Below are 23,015 nucleotides of genomic sequence, written 5' to 3' on the forward strand. Positions count from 1 at the left end.
ATGTGTATGTCTCCATTTGTGTGTTTAACCAGTAGGGGAAAACAGGAAGGGAATCCTTGGACAGAGCAGCAAATTCAAGTTTTATCTCATGTTATTGCCTCTTGCTAGAATGATCTTCTGTTTTCTCCCTACATGTATATACTTATACATACACGTATACACAAACATGGATCACACACGATTTTTTTTTTTTTTTTTGAGAGAGATTGAGCACAATCAGGCAAGGGGCAGAGAGAGGGGGAGAGAGAGAATCCCAAGCAGGCTCCAAGCTCAGCACAGAGCCTGACATGGGGCTCGATCTCATGACTGCAAGATCATGGCTTGAGCTGAAATCAAGTGGGATGCTTAACCAACTAAGCCACCCAGGTGCCCCCCCCCCAATTATTTTTTAATAATTATTGGGAAAAAAACAAATTGTACATGCCAAACTATCAAGAGATTATTCCCCTGGAGAGCTAACTGGAGTAAGAGACGAGCAAATTTTATATATTTAAAAAACTTTTTTAACTCATAGGATAATTTTTAATATTCAATATGACATTTGAAGTCTCTTACATTTGGAATACACTGCAGATGAGATACAACTTAAGATCTCACAATTACAAAAAGAATTTTATTGGAAAGTGAGTTTTTGTTCCATGTGGGGAAATCTGAACTGAATCTGAAAGGATGAGGAAAATTAGAAGAGACAGGGTCAGGAATGTCATACAGCTAACACACAGGACAGAAAGCATCTGGCTTGTTCACATGAGGCCTGACCTTTCTTCAGACTGGAATGAAGCACAGCTTATATACGGGCGGTGCAGCACCCACCCCATTGACAACTGGGGCAGTTTCAAGGTCCTTTGGATCAACCACAGATTTCAATGTAAAATGCTGTAAAATGTTGGTCAGTAGTAAAAACAGCTCCATGCGGGCCAGGCCTTCTCCAATACAAACTCTCTTTCCTAAAAATGACACATAAATTAAATACTCATTTTTTTTCTGAGTCAGCACACAGGGAAGAAAATAAATATATTAATAGACTAATTAACCTATGCCTTCTTTTGTCTACACTGAAACCTGGTTACCTTCATTTCCTCAGTACGTTTCTGTGGGCATGTGTAAAGGCCAGGGCAGGTCACCACAAGATGGGCCACTTTGGCATAAAAATTATTTTTAGTTAAAAGCAATCAAAACCCAGCAGATTCAAGAAAAGCTCCTTACCTCTCCCTCAACTTCCAGCTTATACCAAGAAGAGAGCAATTAACAGAGATTCTTCTTTACCTAAGAAACTTCTCTGCGTAACAGGGAGACCTTTGTTTTTGAAACATCTCTCTCACCTTCCCGCTAATGGTGTTCCTTCCCTGTGAATCCCCAGACCGCTTCCCCTCTCCTTAGCTCAGGATGTCATAGAAACCTCATGTTGCCTGACTGTATTTGAAATTTCATGTCTGTAGATTCCCCATATCTATGAAACTAAATTTGATTTTCTCCTCTTAATCTGTCTCATGTCAATTTCACTTTTTAGTCTAGCTGGGAAGGACCTTGAAAGGCAGAGGAAAATTTTTCATCCCGGACACCTGGCCTAGTTGGTAGTACACTTTAACACACTGGATGCTGCTTGTCACAAACATAGCTGTGGCTGGGAGATCCTTGGGACATCTGACCTAGAGCCGACAGAAGGTAAGATTTCCTACCATGTCAGTCTCCTGGAATCTGAGGAGTCTGATAGAGCAAGAACGGTGAGAGTCATTCTCTCTTTCTAAATTCAGATTAGCAGGAGAAAATACTTGTGTAACTAGGTCCTTGGGCTTAGCAACTCTTGGTAAATTTGGTAGAGCACTCTTTTGGAGGAAATAGATTAACCAGAGATAGTCTTTGTTTTCCTTGTTTCTTTTATGTTGTTTGTCATAAAAAGGAATTAGCATAGGGCAGAAAGCAGGCATAGGCCCTATAAGCCTGCTGTTTAAAGGACATCTTGGAAACCAAAGCTGCAAAACTGGTGGGTGCGGGTCGAACACTTAAAAGCTGTTAGAGCATTTGCCACCTTAAGAAGGTTCCCGTGATAGGATAAATTGGTCACAGAACAGGTTAGATTAACACTTGGCCACCTGCCAACCTCAAGGAAACAGCTGTGTAATGAGGTACACTTGAAAACAACACACAATCCCCAACTCTGTGGCACATTCCTTTTAGGAATGAGTGTGGCTCCAAGACACCCAAGATTTAGCTGAAGGAAAAACCAGATAGGGTTTTTCCCTTTGTCTTGTTCATAGAACAAGCTCCTAAGAGCTTGGCTTTGTGAGCAGTGAGAATATGCTCTTTGGTCTCCACCATCTGGAGGAGATACACATATCCGGGTGCACCTTAATGTCCAATTGAAAGGAAGAGGGATAGGAGTCTCTCTCTCTTTCTGTCTGGCCATGCCAGCTCTCAAGGGTGTTTGTCATGAGAAGTCCCAGCCCATAGGAGCCTTTATATTCTCAACCTTCATTTCTTGTTAGTGCTGGAAACTCCCATTATAGGAGCACATGCCTAGTGTCACGGATTATTGTCTTTGACTGGAAGCATCTCAAGATTTTGTTGGAGACCAGCAATGAAGGCCTCTGCTTTCTTAGATTAATTATGGGAGTAAACTTTGGATCATGAGGGCTGTGTCATCTATGCCCTTTCTCTGGACACCTCTTGTATCTTTGGTTAAGGCATTAAAAGGCTTATTGGCTTGAGTTGCTCATAACAGATCCTACTCATCAATGGCCCGACGACAGATCCTTTAAATTAGTTAATGTTTGAAAAAAGAAGAAAAACATTTTAAACTTAGTTGAATGGCTAGCCTCAGGGATTCCCTTGATAAGATGAAAGAAGAGGAACTAGACTTAAAATAAAGGTCCACATACAACATAAATTCCCCCTAAAATGCCTATTTTAACTTCCCTTTCCCTATAGGATTTACAGAGAGCACTCCATCTCTACGTTCAAATTCTACAGGCTGCTCATGTAATTGCTGAAAGCCAGGAAAGGAATTTAACAAAAGCAATAAGGCTCACTTTGCTTCTACCTTCCAGGGCACTGTAATTAGTTTGTGACAGCTTCAGGCATTCCTAGGCAATGTACTTGGCTAGTGTATCCTAGACCCCCAAGGCAAAAGAATTTGTGTCCCCTGGACAGCTGTAAAGCTTTTAAATTATCAAGCCCTTTTAACCTCTACTTTCAAAGGACCCTAGCAAATTTAGAGAGAAATTAAAAAGATTAATCACTAGTCACAACCCTCCCTTCAGAGAGGAAACATGACCAAAATTTCTCCTAGGCCCTCCTATAAATGATCAGGGAAAGGCCAATATTCAGGGACTGTTAGAAGCCCAGATTAAACTGTGCAACCAGAAAGAAGGCTTTTGTTAAAATGCTTCACACAGACTTTACAAAGGCATGAATCTTTTGATTCCCATTTTAATAAAAAATCTGCCTGATATAAAAAAGCAAATTTAGTTTAAAAAAAAAAAAAAGGGCCAATCCCGTGATATTCAGGCTGTAATCCAGTCCTTTGAGGAATTAGAAACAACTCTCTTTCAAAGCTCTACAAAACCAGAGATGCAACTCTAGAAATAAGTCAAAGCTTACCTCTCTTTACCAATCCCCAAACCTGGTCTATTTCTCTCAAAATGTTTACAGATACTACAGAAGATTACAATTTGGAACAATATTGTTTAGGACTTAAAAGAATAAGTACATTTTAAATAGTAATTACACTGAAACTCTAAAAAAAATTTTTTTTTTTTTTACCTTCTCTGTCCCTTGAAATTATAAATTTAATGTCTTTGAACACAGCCCACAATCACCTGAGACTGAAAAAAAAGCAAGAGGTGGGGTAGGGTGACAGTGGTAGGGGAAGAGGACTTTCCAAGTACAAACTGCTAAAATGCCTCTTGTGTTCAGACTTGGAAAAAACTTGGATACTTTTCTCTGTGCCTTTGTGATGTAAATTTTCTACGTTTATCATCTCTAGGATGTAAAAGCCTTTCTTTTAAATACAAACTTCAGGGGCACCTGAGTAGCTCAGTTGGTTATCTAACTTTTTTTCTTTTTTAAAGTTTATTTACTTTGAAAGAGAGAGAGCATGGAGGAGGGGCAGGGGCGGGGGGCAAGAGAATCCAAGCAGGCTCTATGCTGTCAGTGCAGAGCCCAATTCAGGGCTTGTCCCCACAAACTGTGAGATCATGACCTGAGCTGAGATCAAGAGCTTATGCTTAACTGAGCCACCCAGGAGCCCCAGTATCAGACTCTTGATATTGACTCAGGTCATGATCTCAGTCATGAAATCGAGCCCCACATTGGGCTCCATGCTGAGCTTGGAGTCTGCTTGGGATTCTCTCTCTCTCTCTCTCTCTCTCTCTCTCTCAAAATGAAAAAATAAACATTTAAAAAATAAATTTGTAAAAGAGCTCCATTTAGTTGGCTTGAAGACAAGTACTTGTAAGGATTGGGCATTCTAAAACTCAGGAAGAGAGAAACTAACCTAAATATTTTTCAAGTTTATGTGATCTCAGAAAATATTCAATATTAAATTTTTTAATGTTTATTCATTTCTTAGACAGACAGAGACAGAGCATGAACAGGGGAGGGGCAGAGAGAGAGGGAGACACAGAATGTGAAGCAGGCTCCAGGCTTTGAGCTGTCAGCACAGAGCCTGATGTGAGGCTCGAACTCACAAGCTGTGAGATCATGACCTGAGCCGAAGTTGGATGCTTAACCCACCAAGTCACCCAGGTGCCCCGAAAATATTCAATATTAAAGCTAATTTAAAGTTGTTGGTTTAGAGTACCTGGGTGACTCAGTTGGTTGAGACTCTGACTCTTGATTTCAGCTTAGGTCATGATCCACAGGGTCATGGGATCAGGCTCTACATTGGGCTCTGTGCTCAGCATGGATTCTCTCTCTCCCTCAAAAAAAAAAAATTGTTGGTTTAATTAAAATAGCCATGTCTTTAGAGTTATCAGGATTAAATATAAAACTTTTATTCTGCCTATGTTTACTGAAAGTCAAATAAGTCCATATTATAGCTTACAAAATTTGTCAGGAAAAAGAAACTTAAAATAATGGTTGACTTTGTCTAATACCTTATAAAATTTTGTGGCTAGTCTCAGCATAACAGTTCAAAACAAGTAAATAGATGTAGGGGTGCCTGGTGGCTCAGTCAGTTGAGCGTCTCACTTCAGGTCATGATCTCACAGTTCATGAGTTCTAGCCCAACATTGGGCTCACTGCTGTCAGCTTGTCAGCACAGACCCCGCTTCAGATCCTCTGCCCCTCCCCTACTTGTGCTCTCCCAAAAAATAAATGTTAAAAAAATAATAAAAATAAATAGATAGAAATAAGATTAAATGGTTTGTAGGTAAACTTTTAAAGGGCTACCAAAATCTTCAGTAACCTGAAGTTTTAAAGTTTGGCTAAGTTAAATGTTAAGTTAAATTCATTGAATATCTAGATCATTTCCAAATAAGATAAAATAATGAAACATTAAGTACCGAACATAGGTTTATCTGTTTTTGTTTCTTTTTTAAAAAATTTGTTGATTTATTTTGAGAGAGAGAAAGTGAATGTGAGCAGGGGAGGGACAAAGAGAGAGAGCATCCCAAGCAGGCTCTGCAATGTCAGTGCAGAGCCCAATGCAGGGCTTGATCCCATGAACCATGAGATCACGACCTGAGCCAAAATGAAGAGCCAGTCACTTTACTGACTGAGCCACCCGGGCGTCCCTCTATTTTTGTCTTATTACAGAGAAACTAAAGATAAATTTGGGTCTGTGAGTAAACCTGGTTTGTTCTTTACTGAAAGACTGTACTATGATGAAGTACATGTTTCTAAGTTACAAAATGTATTCACAAATTTGCCAATCTAAAAAATACTGGTATTATAGTTCACTGTGAAAGTGAGGTACCTCCGTCACAGACCTGCTAATCTGTGACACCAGGCAGGCACTCCTGTAATGGGTCTTCCTGGCACAAACAGGAAACAAAGGTTGAGATGACAAAGGTTCCTATGGGTTGGGGACCTCTTAAGAACTGTCATGGCCAGAGAAAGACTTGGAGCCCCATTCTATTTGGCCACCAAAGTACACCCTGTTAAGTGCATCCTCCAGATGGTGGAGACCAAAGAGAATATTCTCACTGGTCACAAAGTCAAGCTCTTAGGACAAAGAACAAGACAAAAGGAAAAATCCTATCCTGTATATGTGCACTTTAACAGCTTTAGCTAAGTGTTGGGTAGCTTGGAGCCATACTAATACTTGAAGGATGTGCCACAGGGTTGGGGATTGTGTGTTGTTTCACAGGGTGCCTTTTTCTTGAGGCTGGCAGGTGATCTGTTATCAATCCAACCTGTTCTGTGACCAACTTATGCTATCACAGGAGACTTCTTGAAGTGGTGAGTGCTCAAACAGATTTTTAAAAAATATATTTTATTTTTTGGAGCACCTGGGTGGCTCAGTTGGTTGAGCATCTGCTTTTGGCTCAGGTCATGATCTCATGGTGGGTTTGTGAGTTTGAGCCCTGCATCGGGGTCTGTGCTGACAGTGAGGAGCCTGCTTGGAATTCTCTCTTTTTTAAAAAATTTTATTTTTTAAGCAAAATCCACACCCACCATGGGTCTCAAACCCACAACCTTGAGATCAAGAGTCACACACTCCACTGACCAAGCCAGCCAGGAGCCTTAGTTCTAACTTCTTTTAAGTATTCAACCCACGTCCACCAGTTTTGCAGCTTTGACTTCCAAGAAGTCTGTTAGCAACAGCTTTGACTTCATGTACCCATTAACATAGGGCAAAGTTTGTAGGACAAGTGACATAAAAGACACTAAGGAAAACAAAGACCATCTCTGGGGGGAAATAGATCAGTTACCGAAGAGTATCCTACAAAACTCAACAAGAGTCAGTCCCTAAGCCCAAGGAACCAGCCCTACAAGTATTTTCTCCTATTAATCTAAATTTGGAGAGAGAGAAAAAGGACTCTTATCGTTCTTGCTCCATCAGACTCTGTAGATACAGATTCTCAGAGACTGACATGCTAAGAAATCTTACCTTGTGCCAGCTGTCCTCAGGGACTTTTGGCTATCATAGTGTGTGGGGTGAGCAGTGTCCAGCGAGTTAAGGTGTCCTGCTGACACACCAATTGTCTGTTGGGGAGCAAGAATTTCCTGTCCCCCTCAAGGTCCTCTTAGCTGGACTAAGAATCAAATTGACATGAGACAAATAAACAGAAGAAAACCAAATTCAATTTCACGTGTGCAGAGAATCCACACAGACCTGAAAATTCCAAAGATGATCAGGCAAAATAAGGTATTTATGTCATCCTGAACTAAGAGGGTAGGAAAAAAAGAAATATTACAAATCAGCCACAAACATACTAACTAATCACTAATCCCCAGACTGGCAATTTCAAATGCTGTCTAGAGTCTAGTCATTCCTCCAGTGGAAATAGCCCTCCATTCTACTCTGCCTGTTCATATTTTCTACATCATTCTAGATCCAGCTCAGATATCATTTCTTTTATGCAAAGTTCTTTGATGTGCTCAGAGCATATAACTCACTTCTTTATCTGTTTTCCATAACACTAGTTAATGCTTCTAAAACAGCACATTTCAGATGAAATTATAATTATTCACCTATCTCACATACTGGAACATAAGTTCTTAAGGTAAGGCCTCAGATCTTGCCCACAGTGTCAGGGCAAAAGCAGGTCTGCAAGCCCTGTGACTTGAATAGAAATCTCAAGGAGTCTCATTATGCAGTAATGGGCTCAAAATATAGGAAGAAAGGTAAGGAGTAGTAAAGCAGCATCTTGCTTTGAGATAATCTCCGGGAGTTGCACATAATCCTGGGACCACGATAGCAAGGGTTGCTTGATACTTGTTTTTCTTAGATATTCAATCAGGAGCAAATCTCCTATTTTTGTCTCTGTTTCAATTACTTCTACAGGAAAGGCCTGTTACCTTCGTGTCTTCCTCCTGTTTCTCCTTTGGAGTGTGCTGAATATTTTCCATTTCTCCTGCCTTCCAGCTCTCTTTTGTGTTTGTCTTTTATGCCTACTCTGTGTTCAGGAAGGTGATTTCTATAGATGCATAAACTGAGATGTTAGTTCCCTTCTGGGTTCTGAACAAATTCAGAGCATTGGACATTGAAAAAGTCAGAGTATTTATTCCCTCAATCCTACCCTGTCAGGCTATAGTTCAGGCAGTGGTTGTATCGCTTTACTATAGGCACATCTCCCGTTGAGGCAGCCACCCTTTCTTTCCTAAAGGTCTATTTGGATCCCAGTAATGCCCTCCTTCCTTCATCCTTTCCAATTTAGGATGGTAACCTCTTCCTGCTTATGCTAATCTCTGAGTACTTTATAATATCTTGTTATTTACCTTAATCCTACCCACCCTCTGAAAATCGTCTCATCGTTACATTCTCTTTAATTAGCCTTTTTGAGTATGCCACCTGTTTCTTCCCAGGACACTGACAAATTAAAGGAAGATACTCAAATTTCCATTACCCTCTGCTCCTGCCCCTTTATAGGAATCTCAGTGGTGGGTCCTGGTGCCAAACTTGGTGAGGGCAGACTTCAATTGAACGAGAAATAACCTGGGCTTTGGGAGTGATGCCTCTAGCCTCATACAAATGACAATTTGTTCAGTCCAGAATAGCCTCCATGCAAAGCCTTCCTCATCTCACTGACCCCTGATGCATACATAAATATAAATATGAAGCTTGCTTACCTGCTGAAAAAGCCAGGAAGTAGTCACTCTTCTTAAAGTTGCCACTTTCATCCAGGAAGTGGCCAGGATCAAACTGATCTGGGTTGGGAAACTCTTTCTCATCATGCAGGACAGAAGTCAGAGATGTTAATATGGTTGTGCCCTGATATAAAGAGAAACAGATAAACTGGATTATGATGAAGGTCATGGAGCTTGAAATCCTTTTTGTTTTATAGATGAGGAGACTGAGGCACAGAAGTGATTTATTTACTCCATGTCACAGAACAAACTAATGACCAACCCTAACAAGTTTTAAATCATGTAATGGCAGTCCAAAGCACCGTTAACAGACTCCAAACTTTGTAGCCAACACCAGCACTTGCTTTTCAGAAAACTAAGGGAGCTCCCTAGAGTGCACTGTTGACCAATGGATTTCAGTATTGTCTCAAGGTGCTGATGCCACTGAGAATGAGGTCTTCAAAACTCTACTTGAGTGGCCATATTCTTGAAAACCCTTCATCTTCCCATCAAAATGACAAACTTAGGGGTGTCTGGCTGGCTCAGTTGGCAAAGTGTGGGACTCTTGGTCTCAGGGTCTACGGGTTCTGACTTTGGGCAAAGAGCTTATTTAAAAACAATTTTTTTAAAGGTAACAAACGGGTAAGTTTGAAAGAGCTATGCTGTTTCAATTGAATTGTTGCATATTATTGTAGAAATGAGAGAGCATTTCTGCTTTCTAGTAGGGTGTTCTTAAACTCATAGATACAGTGCAACATAATGACTTGGAGGTTAGTTTTCAAAATCAACTGAATCTTTGGAACACAGTATGGTCAGTCCTAGAATAGGCTTCCATATAAAGTTAGTTACGAAACACTTCTCCTGGATGGTGGGACCATCTACTTCAGACTATAACAGAATAACTCCTTTGGAGTTGTCCTCACGACTAACACGAATATAAATCCAGAAAAAAAAGTACATAAAGAAACAGTTCTCTGGCACTGAACAAGAGGCAATCCAGGATTGTGATACTTCACTAAAGAGAAATTAGGTAGACCCTACAATCACTCTGAATTTCTGCCTGACAACACTTTCCTCCTAAGAGTTCAGGGAGGAGAAGGTCAAGCAAAGTGCTACTCTTTTTTGAGCTAAGGAGACAGAGATAAAAACTTGGCATCTAGAATTCATGAAGAAGGATACAGGCCAAGAAGAATCTACAAATAGGATCTCAAAGGTATATAAGACCTATAACCTTATAAGACTCTGTGAGTCCATGATTATGGGTTGGGAGGCACAAACACAGGAAACTCCATGAAGCCTATCAGGGTACGACTGCTTGAGAACTGCAGGTGGATAACACATGTTGTGCAGTGATAGAGGAACTGAGGTTCCAACCCAGCTAGGATGGAGAGAACTTTCTTAGCACCTCAGATGCTAAGGCAACCCCAAACTTCTAAATTGTTGGACTAAGGAACTCACATCAGACTAAGGGCCATGAACAAAGACTAATTTCAGAATTGAAACCAATCCACAACGAAAGAGTTATAGTAAGCCTCACAGACTGAAAACCATCTGTCAGTAATTTAGCTTCCTGCCAAAGTAAAAGTCAATGCTCTTTAAAGGAAGACAGCATAATCCAGACTCCCCACAAGGCATCATTCAAAATATTAAGCATATAATAAATCATTAAACATGTGAAAAAAGAAATGTGACCCAAAATTAAAGAAAAAAAATTCATAGAAACAGACCCCATAATATCCTAGTTGTCAGATTTATCACATAAGAGCTTCAAAGCATATGAGTGTATGAGTGTGTGTTTAACAGACACAGAACAGTCCATCCAAAAGCAACAGAGTACATGTTCTTCTCAAGCACATGTGGAATATTCTTCAGGACAGATAATATGTTAGTGCACAAAATAAGCATTAACAAAAGGCAGAAGATTAAAATCATATCAACCATGTTTTCTGACCACAGTGATATGAATCTAGAAACATGAACAAAACTGAAAAATTCACAGATTTGTGGAGATGAAATAACATGCTACTGAACAACCAATGAGTTAAAGAATAAATCAAAAGAGAAACACATACCCTGAGAGAAATGAAATGGAAATACAACATACTGAAGCTTATGGGATGCAGGAAAAGCAGTTCAAAGAGGAAAGTTCATAGTAATAAATGCCTACATCAAGAAATATGAAAAATCTCAAACAACTCAACTTTATGCCTCATGGAACTAAAGAAAGAACAAATGAAGCCCGAAGTTAGGAGGAACAAGGAAATAACAAAGATCAGGGTTGAAATAAATGAAATAGAAACTAAAAGAACAATAGAAAAGATCAATGAAACTAAGAGCTTGTTTTTTGAAAAGAAAGATAAGCAAAACTGACTAACCTTTAGTTAGTCTCACTAAGAAAAAAGAGAGGACTCTATATCAGAAATGAAATAGGCTATTACAACTGATACCACAGAAATCAAGAGAACATGAGACTGCCATGCATAATTATACACCAACAAATTGAACAACCTAGAAGATATAGATAAATTCCTAAAAACATACAACATACCAAGACTGAATCACAAAGAACTAGAAAATCTGAACAGACCTATTACTCTGATTGAATCAGTAATCAAAACTCTCTCAACAAACACAAGTCCAGGACCAGATAGCTTCACTGGTAGATTCTACCAAATATTTAAAGATGAATGAATACCAATTCTTCTCAACTCTGTGTAAAAATAGAAGAGGAGGGAATACTTGTAAATTCATTTAGTGAGTCCAGCATAATCCTAGTACCAAAACCAGACGAGGATATCACAGGAAAAGGCCAATATCTCTGATGAATAAAGATGTAAAAATCCTCAGCAAAATCTTAGCAAACTGAATTGAAGTACAATAAAAGGATCATATACATAATCAAGTGGGATTTATCTCGGGGATGCAAGGATGGTTCAACATCCACAAACCAATGTGATACACATTAAAAAATGAACTATAAAAACCATATGATCATTTCAGTAGATACAGAAAAAAGCATCCGACAAAATTCAACATTCACTTATGACAAAAGTTCAACAAGTAAATAAAGAGGAAGTGTACCTCAACATCATAAAGGCCATATATGATAAGACAACAGCAAACATCATACTCAATGGTGAAAAGCTGAAAGCTTTTCCTCTAAGATCAGGAACAAAAGAAGGATGCCCACTGTCACCACTTGTAATGTTTTTTTGTGTTTTTTTTTTGTTTTTGTTTTTTGAGACAGAGCATGAACAGGGGAGGGTCAGAGAGAGAGGGAGACACAGAATCTGAAGCAGGCTCCAGGCTCTGAGCTGTCAGCACAGAGCCCGACATGGGGCTCGAACTCACGGACCGCAAGATCATGACCTGAGCCAAAGTCGGATGCTTAACCAACTGAGCCATCCAGGCGCCCCCACTCTCACCACTTTTATTCAACATAGTATTACAAGTCCTAGTCTAGAGCATTAGCAAGAAAAAGAAATAAAGGGCATCCATACAGGAAAGAAGTAAAACTGTTACTATTTGAAGATAACATGATATTGTAGATCTAAAGACTCTACCCAAACTGTTAGAATAAACTGATACAAAATCAATACACAAAAATCTGTTGCATTTCTATACATTAATAATGAACTATAAATTAAGAAAACAGTCTTATTCACAATGGCATAAAAAAAATCTAGTAATAAATTTAACCAAGGAGGTGCAAGATTGTACACTTAAACCTGTAGGACACTGATGAAAGAAATGGAAGAAGACACAAATAAATGGAAAGATATTCTGTGCTCATGGACTGGGGAAAATTAATATTGTTAAAAATGTCCCTATCACCCAAAGCCATGTATAGATTCAATGCAATACCTATCAAGATTCCTATGGGATTTTTTCCAGGAATAGAACAAGTAATCCTAAAATTTGTATGGAGCCACAAAAGATCCTGAATAGCCAAAGAAATCTTGAGGAAGAAAAACAAACCTGGAGGCATCAAACTTTGTGATTTCAAACTCTGTTACAAAGCTATAGTCATTAAGACAGTATAGTATTGGCATAAAAACAAACACGGATAAATGAAACAGAATAGAGAGACCAGGAATAAACCCATGTATATATGGCCAATTAATTTCCAACAAAGGAGCCAAGGTATACAATCAAGAAAAGATAGTCTCTTCAATAAATGGTGTTGGAAAAACTGGGCAGCCACATACTAAAGAATAAAACTAGACCCTATCTTACGCCACACACAAAAATTAACTCAAAATAGATTAAAGAATTTCACATAAGACATAAAACCATAAAACTCCCAGAAGAAAACATAGGCAGTAAGCCACCTGGGCAATGAATACTATGAAGAAAATCCTGTGGGAGTCTAAGCACTATTACATATAAAATTGTATCAACAGAGTAAAAGGACAGAAGCATGTAGTCAGAGGGTAAGATGCCTGGGTTATGACTGTGCCATGCCTGTAGATGGTGATCTATAATCCTACTATTGTGATGGCTGATAACCTGAGATTCTTAAGGAGTAGTACAGATGAAATATCTCTCACCTTAGGAATGAGGTATTCTCTGAACTTAGTGTCCTGAGTCACTGCATGGGGCAGACTGTTGGGGACGAGGTCAATGAATCTCTGGATCTCATGTACCACAGCATCTGTGTAAGGCATGCGGCTCCTGTCCTGCATGCAGGGGCTCCGGTGTCTGCCAACCACACGGTCAATCTCTTCCTGGACTTTAGCTGGCAAGATAGGAATCAGAATTTATGTGAAATGGAAATGTCTTTTGGCTTAATCTTCTTAATCATGGTTACATTGTGGTAAGAGATCGGGCGAAGGGAAAATCACTTATGGTTACTACCATAGGGGGAAAAAAAAGAAATAATTTGTTTCCTGGCAAATTGGGATCTCATTAGAGACTTAAATATATGTACATATAAAATATAATTGTACCATGAAATTCAGCTCTGATTCTCTGTTTTGTGTACTTTTGTTTGACAACTCAAGGATCTATGATCTTGAAGGCTCACTACAGACCATGCTGTTTAACCACTTTGTGTATGCCAGTATTTTTAGAAAAAATTTTTAAACTTTATTTATTTATTTTGAGAGAGAGACTGGAGGAGGGGCAGAGAGGGAGAAAAGAGAGAATCCCAAGTAGGCTTCGTGCTGTCAGTGTGGAGCCTGATACAGGGATCAATCCCAGGATTCATGAGATCATGACCTGAACCGAAATCAAGAGACGCCTAACTGACTGAGCCACCCAGGCATCCTCAGTTTTCGTTTTAAGTACGTAAGTTCCAGGGGCGCCTGGGTGGCTCAGTCGGTTAAGCATCTGACTTCAACTCAGGTCATGATCTCGCAGTCCGTGAGTTTGAGCCCCGCGTCGGGCTCTGTGCTGACAGCTCAGAGCCTGGAGCCTGCTTTGGATTCTGTGTCTCCCTCTCTCTCTGACCCTCCCCCATTCATGCTCTGGCTCTCTCTGTCTCAAAAATAAATAAACATTAAAAAAAAATTTTTTTTTAATAAATAAATATGTAAGTTCCAAGAGGGTAAGAACTACCCACTGCCATAGATGCTTAATAAATAGAACTGAATAAGATATTTGATTCAGCACATAGTAACAAGAAGTTAACATTTAGAATGCAACATATGACAGGCATGCTGTACGACATATTACATTACTTTATAATTCCTCAAAATAGGTCTATGTGTTAGGTATTATTTTATGTGTCTTAAAAATGAGGAAACAGGTCCATAAAAGTAAATATACTTCTCAAGGACACCCAGGTATTACGTGGTTTTTCTCATTTCCAAACCCACAATCTTAGCAATTGAATAAGATTACTGAAATTTATGTTATGTTAATTGAAATGAAATTTATGTAACTTATGTTAATGAGTTATATTTTTCCTTTATTTGCAAAATATATCATACATAGTTTAAGTAGGACTACTCATTAGTTAAAACAAACGTTTATTAACTTTTTCTTACGAGGGAGAGGCTCTATGAATGTTAGGAAGCACTATCATCTCCCTTAAACAGATGAGGGGCCAAGATAAGCAGAGAGATAGTCATGAGTCTGAGGTCACACAGCTACTTACTAGTAAAGTCAGAATCCAAAACCACTGTAGTTAGTCTATAACCCATTTTCTCCAGTACCATGTTGCTACTTTGGTCAAATGGTATTTATCTACTACCTGAAGAAGGAGTCTTTGTTAATGGATTATGTGAAAATTCTGTGGTTTGATAGCTATCAAGAAAACTTAGGAATTTTAGAGAAGTTTGAAGCTTTACCTTCTCAGGTTGAGAGGCTGGATTTTTATCTAGAAGAGAGTGATTATAGAGAGTGGTTAGGAGCTACTTGTAAAATCAGAATGCTTAAAAGAATGGCACAGTAAGGGATGAAAATGGGAAGAAAAGAAAAATACAAATGGATGTGATGTAAGAAAAAATGAAAATGGAAGCAATGTAGAAATATTACACAAAAAGGGCTTTTGCAATGTACACAAGACTTAAAGGTTGGGAGAAAAATGTCATGGTATTCACAGTCATAGTCAATATAGGTCTAATAAGAGTTAGTGAAGTTATTTGGCTGAAAGCGTGTCACTCAAAGGAAATAGTGCCATTATATCGCACAACGTATGAAAACGGGAATTTTGAGGCTATGCTTGTAAATTGCACCATTTGGAAAGCAGTTATTCTTTATAATGGGAGGACAGAAGGACCTTCAACAAAGGAGAAAAATCTGGTGATGTCATGGAGAAAAGCTTCCTGAGATGTAACTGTACTAAGAGTGTCTTAATGTGCCAAAGCACAGAACACTATACGGTAGTGAAGGAAATATCCTCTGAGATTAGCACTCAATAAAAAAAAAAGGAGGAAAAATGGAAAGGTTGTATTTGCAAGAGAAATCATATTTGGGAGGAAGAATTTATTTGCCCAAAAGGGTATATTTGAAAAGAATTTATTTGAATAAAGTTTTATTTAGGGAGTCTCTTTGATAAAGAAAGATTGTAATTTTGTTGAGTCAATCCTTACACTGCAAATTCATTTGAGAAGAAATATCTTTTGATATAGGCTCCTGGGTGGCTCAGTCGCTTAAGCATTGGAACCTTGATTTTGGCTTGGGTCATGATCTTGCAGTTTTGTGAGTTCGAGCCCCACATCCGGCTCTGTGCTGACAGTGCAGAGCCTGCTTGGGATTCTCTCTCTCTCCCTCTCGAGGCTTCTCTCTCTCTCAAAAACAAATAAACTTAAAAAAATATCTTTTGACAAAAATACATTTATCTGGACATGGAAGGCATGTCAAGTGACATCTTTTTAGAGAAAGCAGAAGGCTGATCCTTTCAGATCCTAAGAAAACTCTGCTTATTGCATCTGTCCCAACACAAATCAGGGACATTCCACCATAGCAGGGAAAACAATGGCCTCTGCCCTTCAAATTTCTGCTGTTTAAATATTTCATTATCTTTTTGTACTATAATTGAATTTGAATTTAATTTATCCAATGACAGGAAGATGTACTAATGATGGAAATATTTTTTTTAATTTTTTTAATCTTTATTTTTGAGAGACACAGAGAGAGAGAGACAGACAGACAGACAGAGTTCAAGCAGGGGATGGACCCAGAGAGAGGGAAGCATAGAATCCAAAGCAGGCTCCAGGCTCTGAGCTGTTAGCACAGAGCCCGACGCAGGGCTCGAACTCACAGCTGTGAGATCATGACCTGAGCCAAAGTTGGACAGACGCCCAACCGACTGAGCCACCCAGGTGCCCCAGAAATATTTTTTTATTTAAATGTTTATTTATTTATTTTTGAGAGAGAACGAGCGGTGGAGGGGCAGAGAGAGAGAGAGAGAGGGAAAGAAAGAATCCCAAGCAGGTTCCACACTGTCAGCTCAGAGCCAGACTCGGTGCTCAATCCCACAAACTGTGAGATCATGACTTGAGCAGAAATCAGGAGTCAGATGCTTAACTGGCTGAGCCACCCAGGTGCTCCTAATGATGGAAAAATTTTCCTGTGCATTGTCTAGGCAGGTGAAGAGCGGGATAGTTGTCAGTGTCACCTTCTAATGTCTACCAGGAATTTCATTCTGCCCATCACCTGTGACCATACCTGTGACCTCTGGGTGCTTCAGCAGGAGCAGGAGTCCATACCTCAGGGTGGTGCTCGTTGTCTCTGTTCCTGCACTAATCACATCCCAGACAGTAATGATCAAGTTGTCCATGGTAAATTCAGACTGTTTATTGTGTTTTTCCTAGAAATAATGTGTTAGAATTACTTGATAAATGAAAGAGCCTCAGAGGTAACATAACTCAATATGACACCGTTATCTGGTGTGAGGGCTACAGTTAAAATATACTCAGAGTTATAAACTTCCAACAAGCCCTTTCTGATTCTTCACTTTCTCATCCCCTAGAGTTGATCAGTTCCTCTATAATTTCTTTGAAACATAATTTTTATCAAGTCCTCACTGCTACTCACTGTCCATTCTAGTATCTAATTACCTATTTTATAATGTCTGTTTTTCTCATTCAAGCCTCCAGAACCACCCATCCCCCACAATGCAGCTCTATTCCCAACCTCATCAGTCATCACACCCATGACAGTTGCTCAGTTACAATCAAGATCACCTCTCTGAAAGTTCCAAACACTTGATCACTGCACTTACCGTTCCCTGGACCTACTTTATGTCTGTTCATCTAAGCTATAGTTTCTTCAAAACCTACCTCATCTGTGAAGATTTCCTAGTGCCACTCCAAAGGTAAGTCTTTCTAGATTCCTATCTGTTCCTGTGTTCCCTTATCTGTTACATCTTCCATTCTCAGAACTTACTTGATGAAGGATGATTATGTTGTGTATCATTTATCTTGAATGTGTGCGTATTTCAGTCTGTTCTCAAATTAAAAAAACCAGCTTTCACATGATAAATATAAAACCTCCTAAGTCACTTTCAGTGAGAATTTAGAAATAACTCGAGATACCCAATATGATTTGCACAATTATAGGTTATGCAAGCAATTAATACATCTTCAGTATATCCCAATTTCACTGGGAAGAACAAAGCTAATCCATGAGTCTCACCACCCACAAAGATAAAGGGTCACATTATACCTTTTCTATTTTGATCAGGAAGTAGTCAATAAAGTCTCGAGGGTTACTGAGGTCCAGGGATTCTTGGTGTTCTTTTATTTTTTCCACAATAAACCTACATTGGTTAGCAATGTTTTTAAGTAACACATTGTGACATCCTGGAAAGTGTATTAAAAGAGGAAAAGCATTGCAGAGCTGAAAGAGGAAAGAATCACTCATTAATTCACTCAACAAAGTTCTGTAGGCTCATATTATGCATCAGACACCGAGTTCTACGCTGAGTAGATAAAGGTAAGACACGCTTCCCTCACTAGAACATACTTGGAACTTGAAGGAGAGAGAACTGACAAAATGTTAGGAGTTAGAGTATGCACAAGTCACAAAGCAATTTCAGAACCATTTAATTTCCCAACCATAACTCTATGAAGGAATCCAGGAGTATATCGCCTCTTCCAAAGAAGAATACTAAGGTTCAGAAAGGTTAGTCAACCATTCTAAGACACCAAACTAGCAACAGAGCTAGAACCTAGTGTTCATCCCTGTTTACTTACACATATTTCTACAGCCCCCTAAAAAAGTTTGCAGGGCTTTTTTTTTTTTTTTTTTGTAATTAAGAAACTACATCAGAAAAATTAATGGCTAAATTAGCTTATTTTTATTTAGGAGTTTTATACCTTTAAGAATGTGCACATTGCCCTTATTTATCTGTCCATTGCTAGTCCTAGAGTGTATGGACTCTGCTCTAGACAGTACTTCACGACTTAATACCGTTGTTAGGCACTGAAGCAATTTATTCAGGCTGGTAGCATGTATCCAACTAGACAGAGAATTGAGAAATATAGATTCTGGGTCTAGCTCATTCCTTGCCTCAGCTAGGCCATTTTGGAAAATATGCTTAATATCTCTGGGTGACAGTTTCCTGGTCCAAAAACGAGTAGATGCTTTGTTCTCAAGAGTCCTTTCCAGGTGGAACACATCATAACCTTTTGATCCACACAGAATTTTAATTCTTAATGATCATACAACATAAGATACTAACATTTTCTGACACTCTACTATAGTAAGACACACGTTTTACATCACCACCTTCTTCATCTATGGATATAAAAAAGGTTTCTCAAAAAAATGCCTTGCTATAATTGATGAACTATACTACATTTCTCTATTACTATATTTCATGTTTTAAATTTCATTTCAATACATTAAATTGATTTGATAAGTCACTAATTGGCTACAAATGATAATTTGATAAACATTACTTTAGCCATTTGGAAATAGGGCAAAGGACCAAGGTAGGCATGAGTGATAGACTACCTAGAAAATTATTTCCCATTTATTTATTTTTATTAAAAAAATATTTTTTTAAATGTTTATTTTTGGGAGAGAGAGCATGCGAGTAAAGGAAAGGGGGAGAAAGAGGGAGACACAGAATCCGAAGCAGGCTCCAGGCTCTGAGCTGTCAGCCCAGAGCCTGACGCGGGGCTCGAACTCACGAACTGTGAGATCATGACCTGAGCCGAAGTCAGATGCTTAGCCGACTGAGCCACCCAGGTGCCCTGATTTTTTTTAAGTTTATTTATTCATTTGTTTATTTGTTTAGAGAGATCGTGTGCAAGTGGGGAGGGGCAGAGAGAGAGGGGGGAGAGAGAATCCCAAGCAGGTTCCACAGTGTCAGCACGGAGCTTGACTCAGGGTTCGAATCCACGAACTTGAGATCATGACCCGAGCTGAAATCAAGAGTCAGATAACCCACTCAGTCACCCAGGTGCCCTGAAAATTATTTCCCATTTAAAAAGAACCTTGGCTGGGGGCACCTGGCTGGCTCAGTTGAAAGACCATGTGGCTGTTGATCCAGGGGTTGTGAGTTCGAGCCCCATGGTGGGTGTAGAGATTACTTAAACACATTTTTTAAAAAAACTAAAATAAGAATAAAAATAAGGAGAACGTTGACATTACCTGTATCCAGGAGTTGCTTGAAATTAGGAGGTTTTCATGAAAATAGTTTATCAAGATTGAAAATTTCTTATCATCATACTCAAAATGATTCTGGAAAACAACAGAGCAGATCACATTGCAGGAAGCACAGCCCAGAAGGAAAGTAGGATCACAGGGAGATGCTAAAACAATAAAAGTTAAAGGTTAGAGCACAATTTTCATATAAATCTTAAGCTGACTGTTTTAAACAATTAAGAAGGGTTAACTTCTGGGATTTTTTTAAGTATAGGAATTCCCTGGACATGTGATCATCACTATAAACTCAACATGCCTAAAATTTATTGTGCTTCCCCAAACAAAGCTGTCTACTCCAGTCTATTTATTTCCCCTCAAGTGTTCTCCTTGGGGAACTCCCCAAGAGTTCCCCCAAGTGTTCCCCAAATAAGAGCCACAAGATAATTCACAAGAATTACTGGGCACAGTCTGGATAAGCATAGGTCGGAAGCATCCAAAATAATGGAACACTGTACTAGTCTGTTAATAATGTTCTTGATAAACATTTATAGATTAAACCTGTAAAAATATTTAATATATTAAGTTGAAATTTTGCAAAACCATATGCTTAGTATAAGCCTCACATCTGTATCCCTCTTCTGCCAGGTCTCCCACCCGTTCTTTGTTGATAGACATCAAAAGTCCAAATGACAGTCATTGAAACTCTATTGCCACATCCAGAAATTTATTCCAAGGAAGAAAGAAGTGCAAATACTTGTAAAAATGGCATGTTTAATATTAATAGCAGGAAAAAAAAAAGGGGGAAACAACTTGTCTGGACAATATATAACATTGGTTAAAAAACACAATGCCGGGCACCTGGGTGACTCAAATGGTTAAGCACCCGGCTCTTGGTTTTGGTTCAGGTCATGATCTCGAGCTTTTGTGGATTTGAGCCCCGCGTTGGGCTCTGCTGGAGGCGTGGAGCCTGCTTGGGATTCTCTCTCCCTTTCTCTGCCCCTCCCTTACTTGCGCACTCTCTGTTTCTCTCAACATAAATAATAAATTAAAAAAAAATAATATTGAAAAAAAACCACCATGTAGAAAATAGTACTATAATGGGGCAGCTGGGTGGCTCAGTTGGTTAAGCGTCCAACTTCAGCTCAGGGTCATGATCTCTGGTTCATGAGTTTGAGCCCCATGTCGGGCTCTGGGGTGACAGCTCAGAGCCTGGAGCCTGCTTCAGATTCTGTGTCTCCTTCTCTCTCTGCCCCTCCCCTGTTTATACTCTCTCTCTCTCTCTCTCTCAAATATAAACATTACAAAATAATTTTTAAAAAGAAAATAGTACTATTTCCTTAACAGTGTTCTTGAAAAATATTTAAATATTGAGGTTCAAAAACCATATATGTCTTATGATCCTGATCTTATTCCTTCTCTGCCACGACTCCTGTCTACCCCTTCGTCTTCCACCTCCTCTCCAGTCTGGCAAGTGCATACACAAATACACACACTGAGCCAATTTGTGCTACCGAGGCTCACTCCATTCACATCCATAATCCTCCAGGTGAGCTATATAGCAGCCCTAAGCACTGAGAAGGATTTGGCATGAATCCTAGTGCTGAACCACTCGTGCTTTTTTTTCTCCTGATTTTACTAAGATATGATTGACAGCACTGTGTAAGTTTAAGGTGCACAGCATAATGACTTGACGTATATATACTGTGAAATGTTTGCAATGTTCTCAAGAAGTTACTAGAGAAATTACTTCATTTTTCAAGTTATTGTGGCCAAAACTACTAGCTCATTATCCAAATCCCCGTTCTCCTTGCTTTTCTGTGCACACAGAGAACCACATCTCACACTGCGTCTTAGAGCTCGTATGGTCCTGAGACCGAGTTAAAGCCATGGAATGTCTGCCATTGTCATACCTGGCCTACTGAAAACCTTATTTGCTCTTTTCTTTGTTCTTTGCTCCTTCTGCTACCCTGCAGAGAGATGAATCCTGGGTGACACTAGATGCCATGTGTTGAAGATATCAAGGCTCCTGTCAACCTGGTGCCTGAAAAGGCTATTGTGCCAACCCCTTCACTTCACTACTGTCATGTGAGCAAAAAGTAAACTTCTATGGTGCTTGAGCCATCAGATTTCTCTGTAGTCTATTTGAAAGAGCATATAGTCCTCCCAAAGTATTACTGTTAAATACGTAAAGAAATACACACCATTGGTTTTTGTTAATGCTTCCACCAGATACAAGGCCTCCTCTTGAATTCTGTCTTCAATACTCTTCTTCCCCATGCCCATATTCCGCAAAACCATGAGGGAGAAACGCCGAACTTGCTTCCACTGCTCTCCGTTGCTGAAAATAATTCCTATCAGAAAAAAAAAAAAAAAAAAAAAAGGGAGGGATGCCTGGGTAGTTTAGTAGGTTAAGGGTCCAACTCTTAATCTCAGCTCAGGTCTTGATCTCAAAGTCATGAGTTCAAGCCCCTCATTGAAAAAAAAAAAAAGCCTCCTTAAAAAAGAGAGAGAAGAATGACCTCCATTGCCATCAATTCTAGCTGAGTCTTTATCTCAGCAAATGATAATGACACTGAAGCAGGAATGTAACTATGGTGTGGTGCCAGCCATAAGAATTCCAATGAGCCCTGCTTTACCTGCTTTCTGTTAGCCCAGCCTCGTATCTGTCAAGACTCTGGGTTTTACATGTTACTTAACTCTTCTTCTCCATCTATTAGCTCCTTTAACCTCAGAATAACTCTGTGAACCAAGTGTTTTGTCTCCATTTTACTGGTGATCATGGAGGCAAAATGCTAGCTCTGTGGACCACACAGCTAATACATCATGGTGACTCCAAGTTGTAGGTGAAATTTTCAGGGCTGATTTTTGTATGTTGTAAGTGAATTGTAGGAGAGGCAACAAAAAGAGTCAATTCTCAAGAGAAGGAGAGAGAGCACTTGTGCACTGGAAGGAAGTTCATGAAAATCTATTCCTCTGATAAGAGACACAGCCTCTGCCCTCCTCATTTTAACATTTCCCTTCTGTGTGTAATGTCTCTGCCATGAAATATGGTTTTAACACCAAGGAAGGTCAATACCAGACTTCTGGAAGCCAAGACAATATCAGGAGAAAAAACAATTCTCATAGGATACTTGTCCATAGAGATTTTAAAGAATAGTGTAGAGGAGGAAGTGACTCCATTCAGGCCTTATCTCTTTTTACAGGAACCCAGTGACCCACCAGAGGACTGGACAGTTTAA

The 23,015-nt window shown here is 39.3% G+C and overlaps 1 protein-coding gene and 1 long non-coding RNA gene across 2 annotated transcripts in view; one reads left to right on the forward strand and one right to left on the reverse strand.

Moving 5' to 3' along the window:
- Positions 1-21,984, forward strand: part of LOC125932821 (uncharacterized) — a 26,145-nt gene extending 4,161 nt beyond the window's left edge. Inside the window, exons 2-3 of the long non-coding RNA XR_007460761.1 lie at positions 17,273-17,497; positions 21,750-21,984. This is a non-coding gene — a long non-coding RNA (uncharacterized LOC125932821). The remainder of the gene's footprint in view (positions 1-17,272; positions 17,498-21,749) is intronic.
- The window catches only part of LOC125932819 (cytochrome P450 2C21), a 28,341-nt gene continuing 6,032 nt past the window's right edge, over positions 707-23,015 (reverse strand). The window contains exons 3-9 of the mRNA XM_049645420.1: positions 21,978-22,127; positions 19,783-19,943; positions 17,848-18,021; positions 16,849-16,990; positions 13,284-13,471; positions 8,737-8,878; positions 707-947 (exon numbers count right to left, since the gene is read on the reverse strand). Coding sequence (XP_049501377.1) covers positions 766-947; positions 8,737-8,878; positions 13,284-13,471; positions 16,849-16,990; positions 17,848-18,021; positions 19,783-19,943; positions 21,978-22,127 — 1,139 coding nt within the window. The 3' untranslated portion in view covers positions 707-765. The remainder of the gene's footprint in view (positions 948-8,736; positions 8,879-13,283; positions 13,472-16,848; positions 16,991-17,847; positions 18,022-19,782; positions 19,944-21,977; positions 22,128-23,015) is intronic.

The sequence above is a fragment of the Panthera uncia genome, chromosome D2 (genome assembly GCF_023721935.1).
Source record: "Panthera uncia isolate 11264 chromosome D2, Puncia_PCG_1.0, whole genome shotgun sequence".
In the NCBI taxonomy this organism is placed as follows: domain Eukaryota; kingdom Metazoa; phylum Chordata; class Mammalia; order Carnivora; family Felidae; genus Panthera; species Panthera uncia.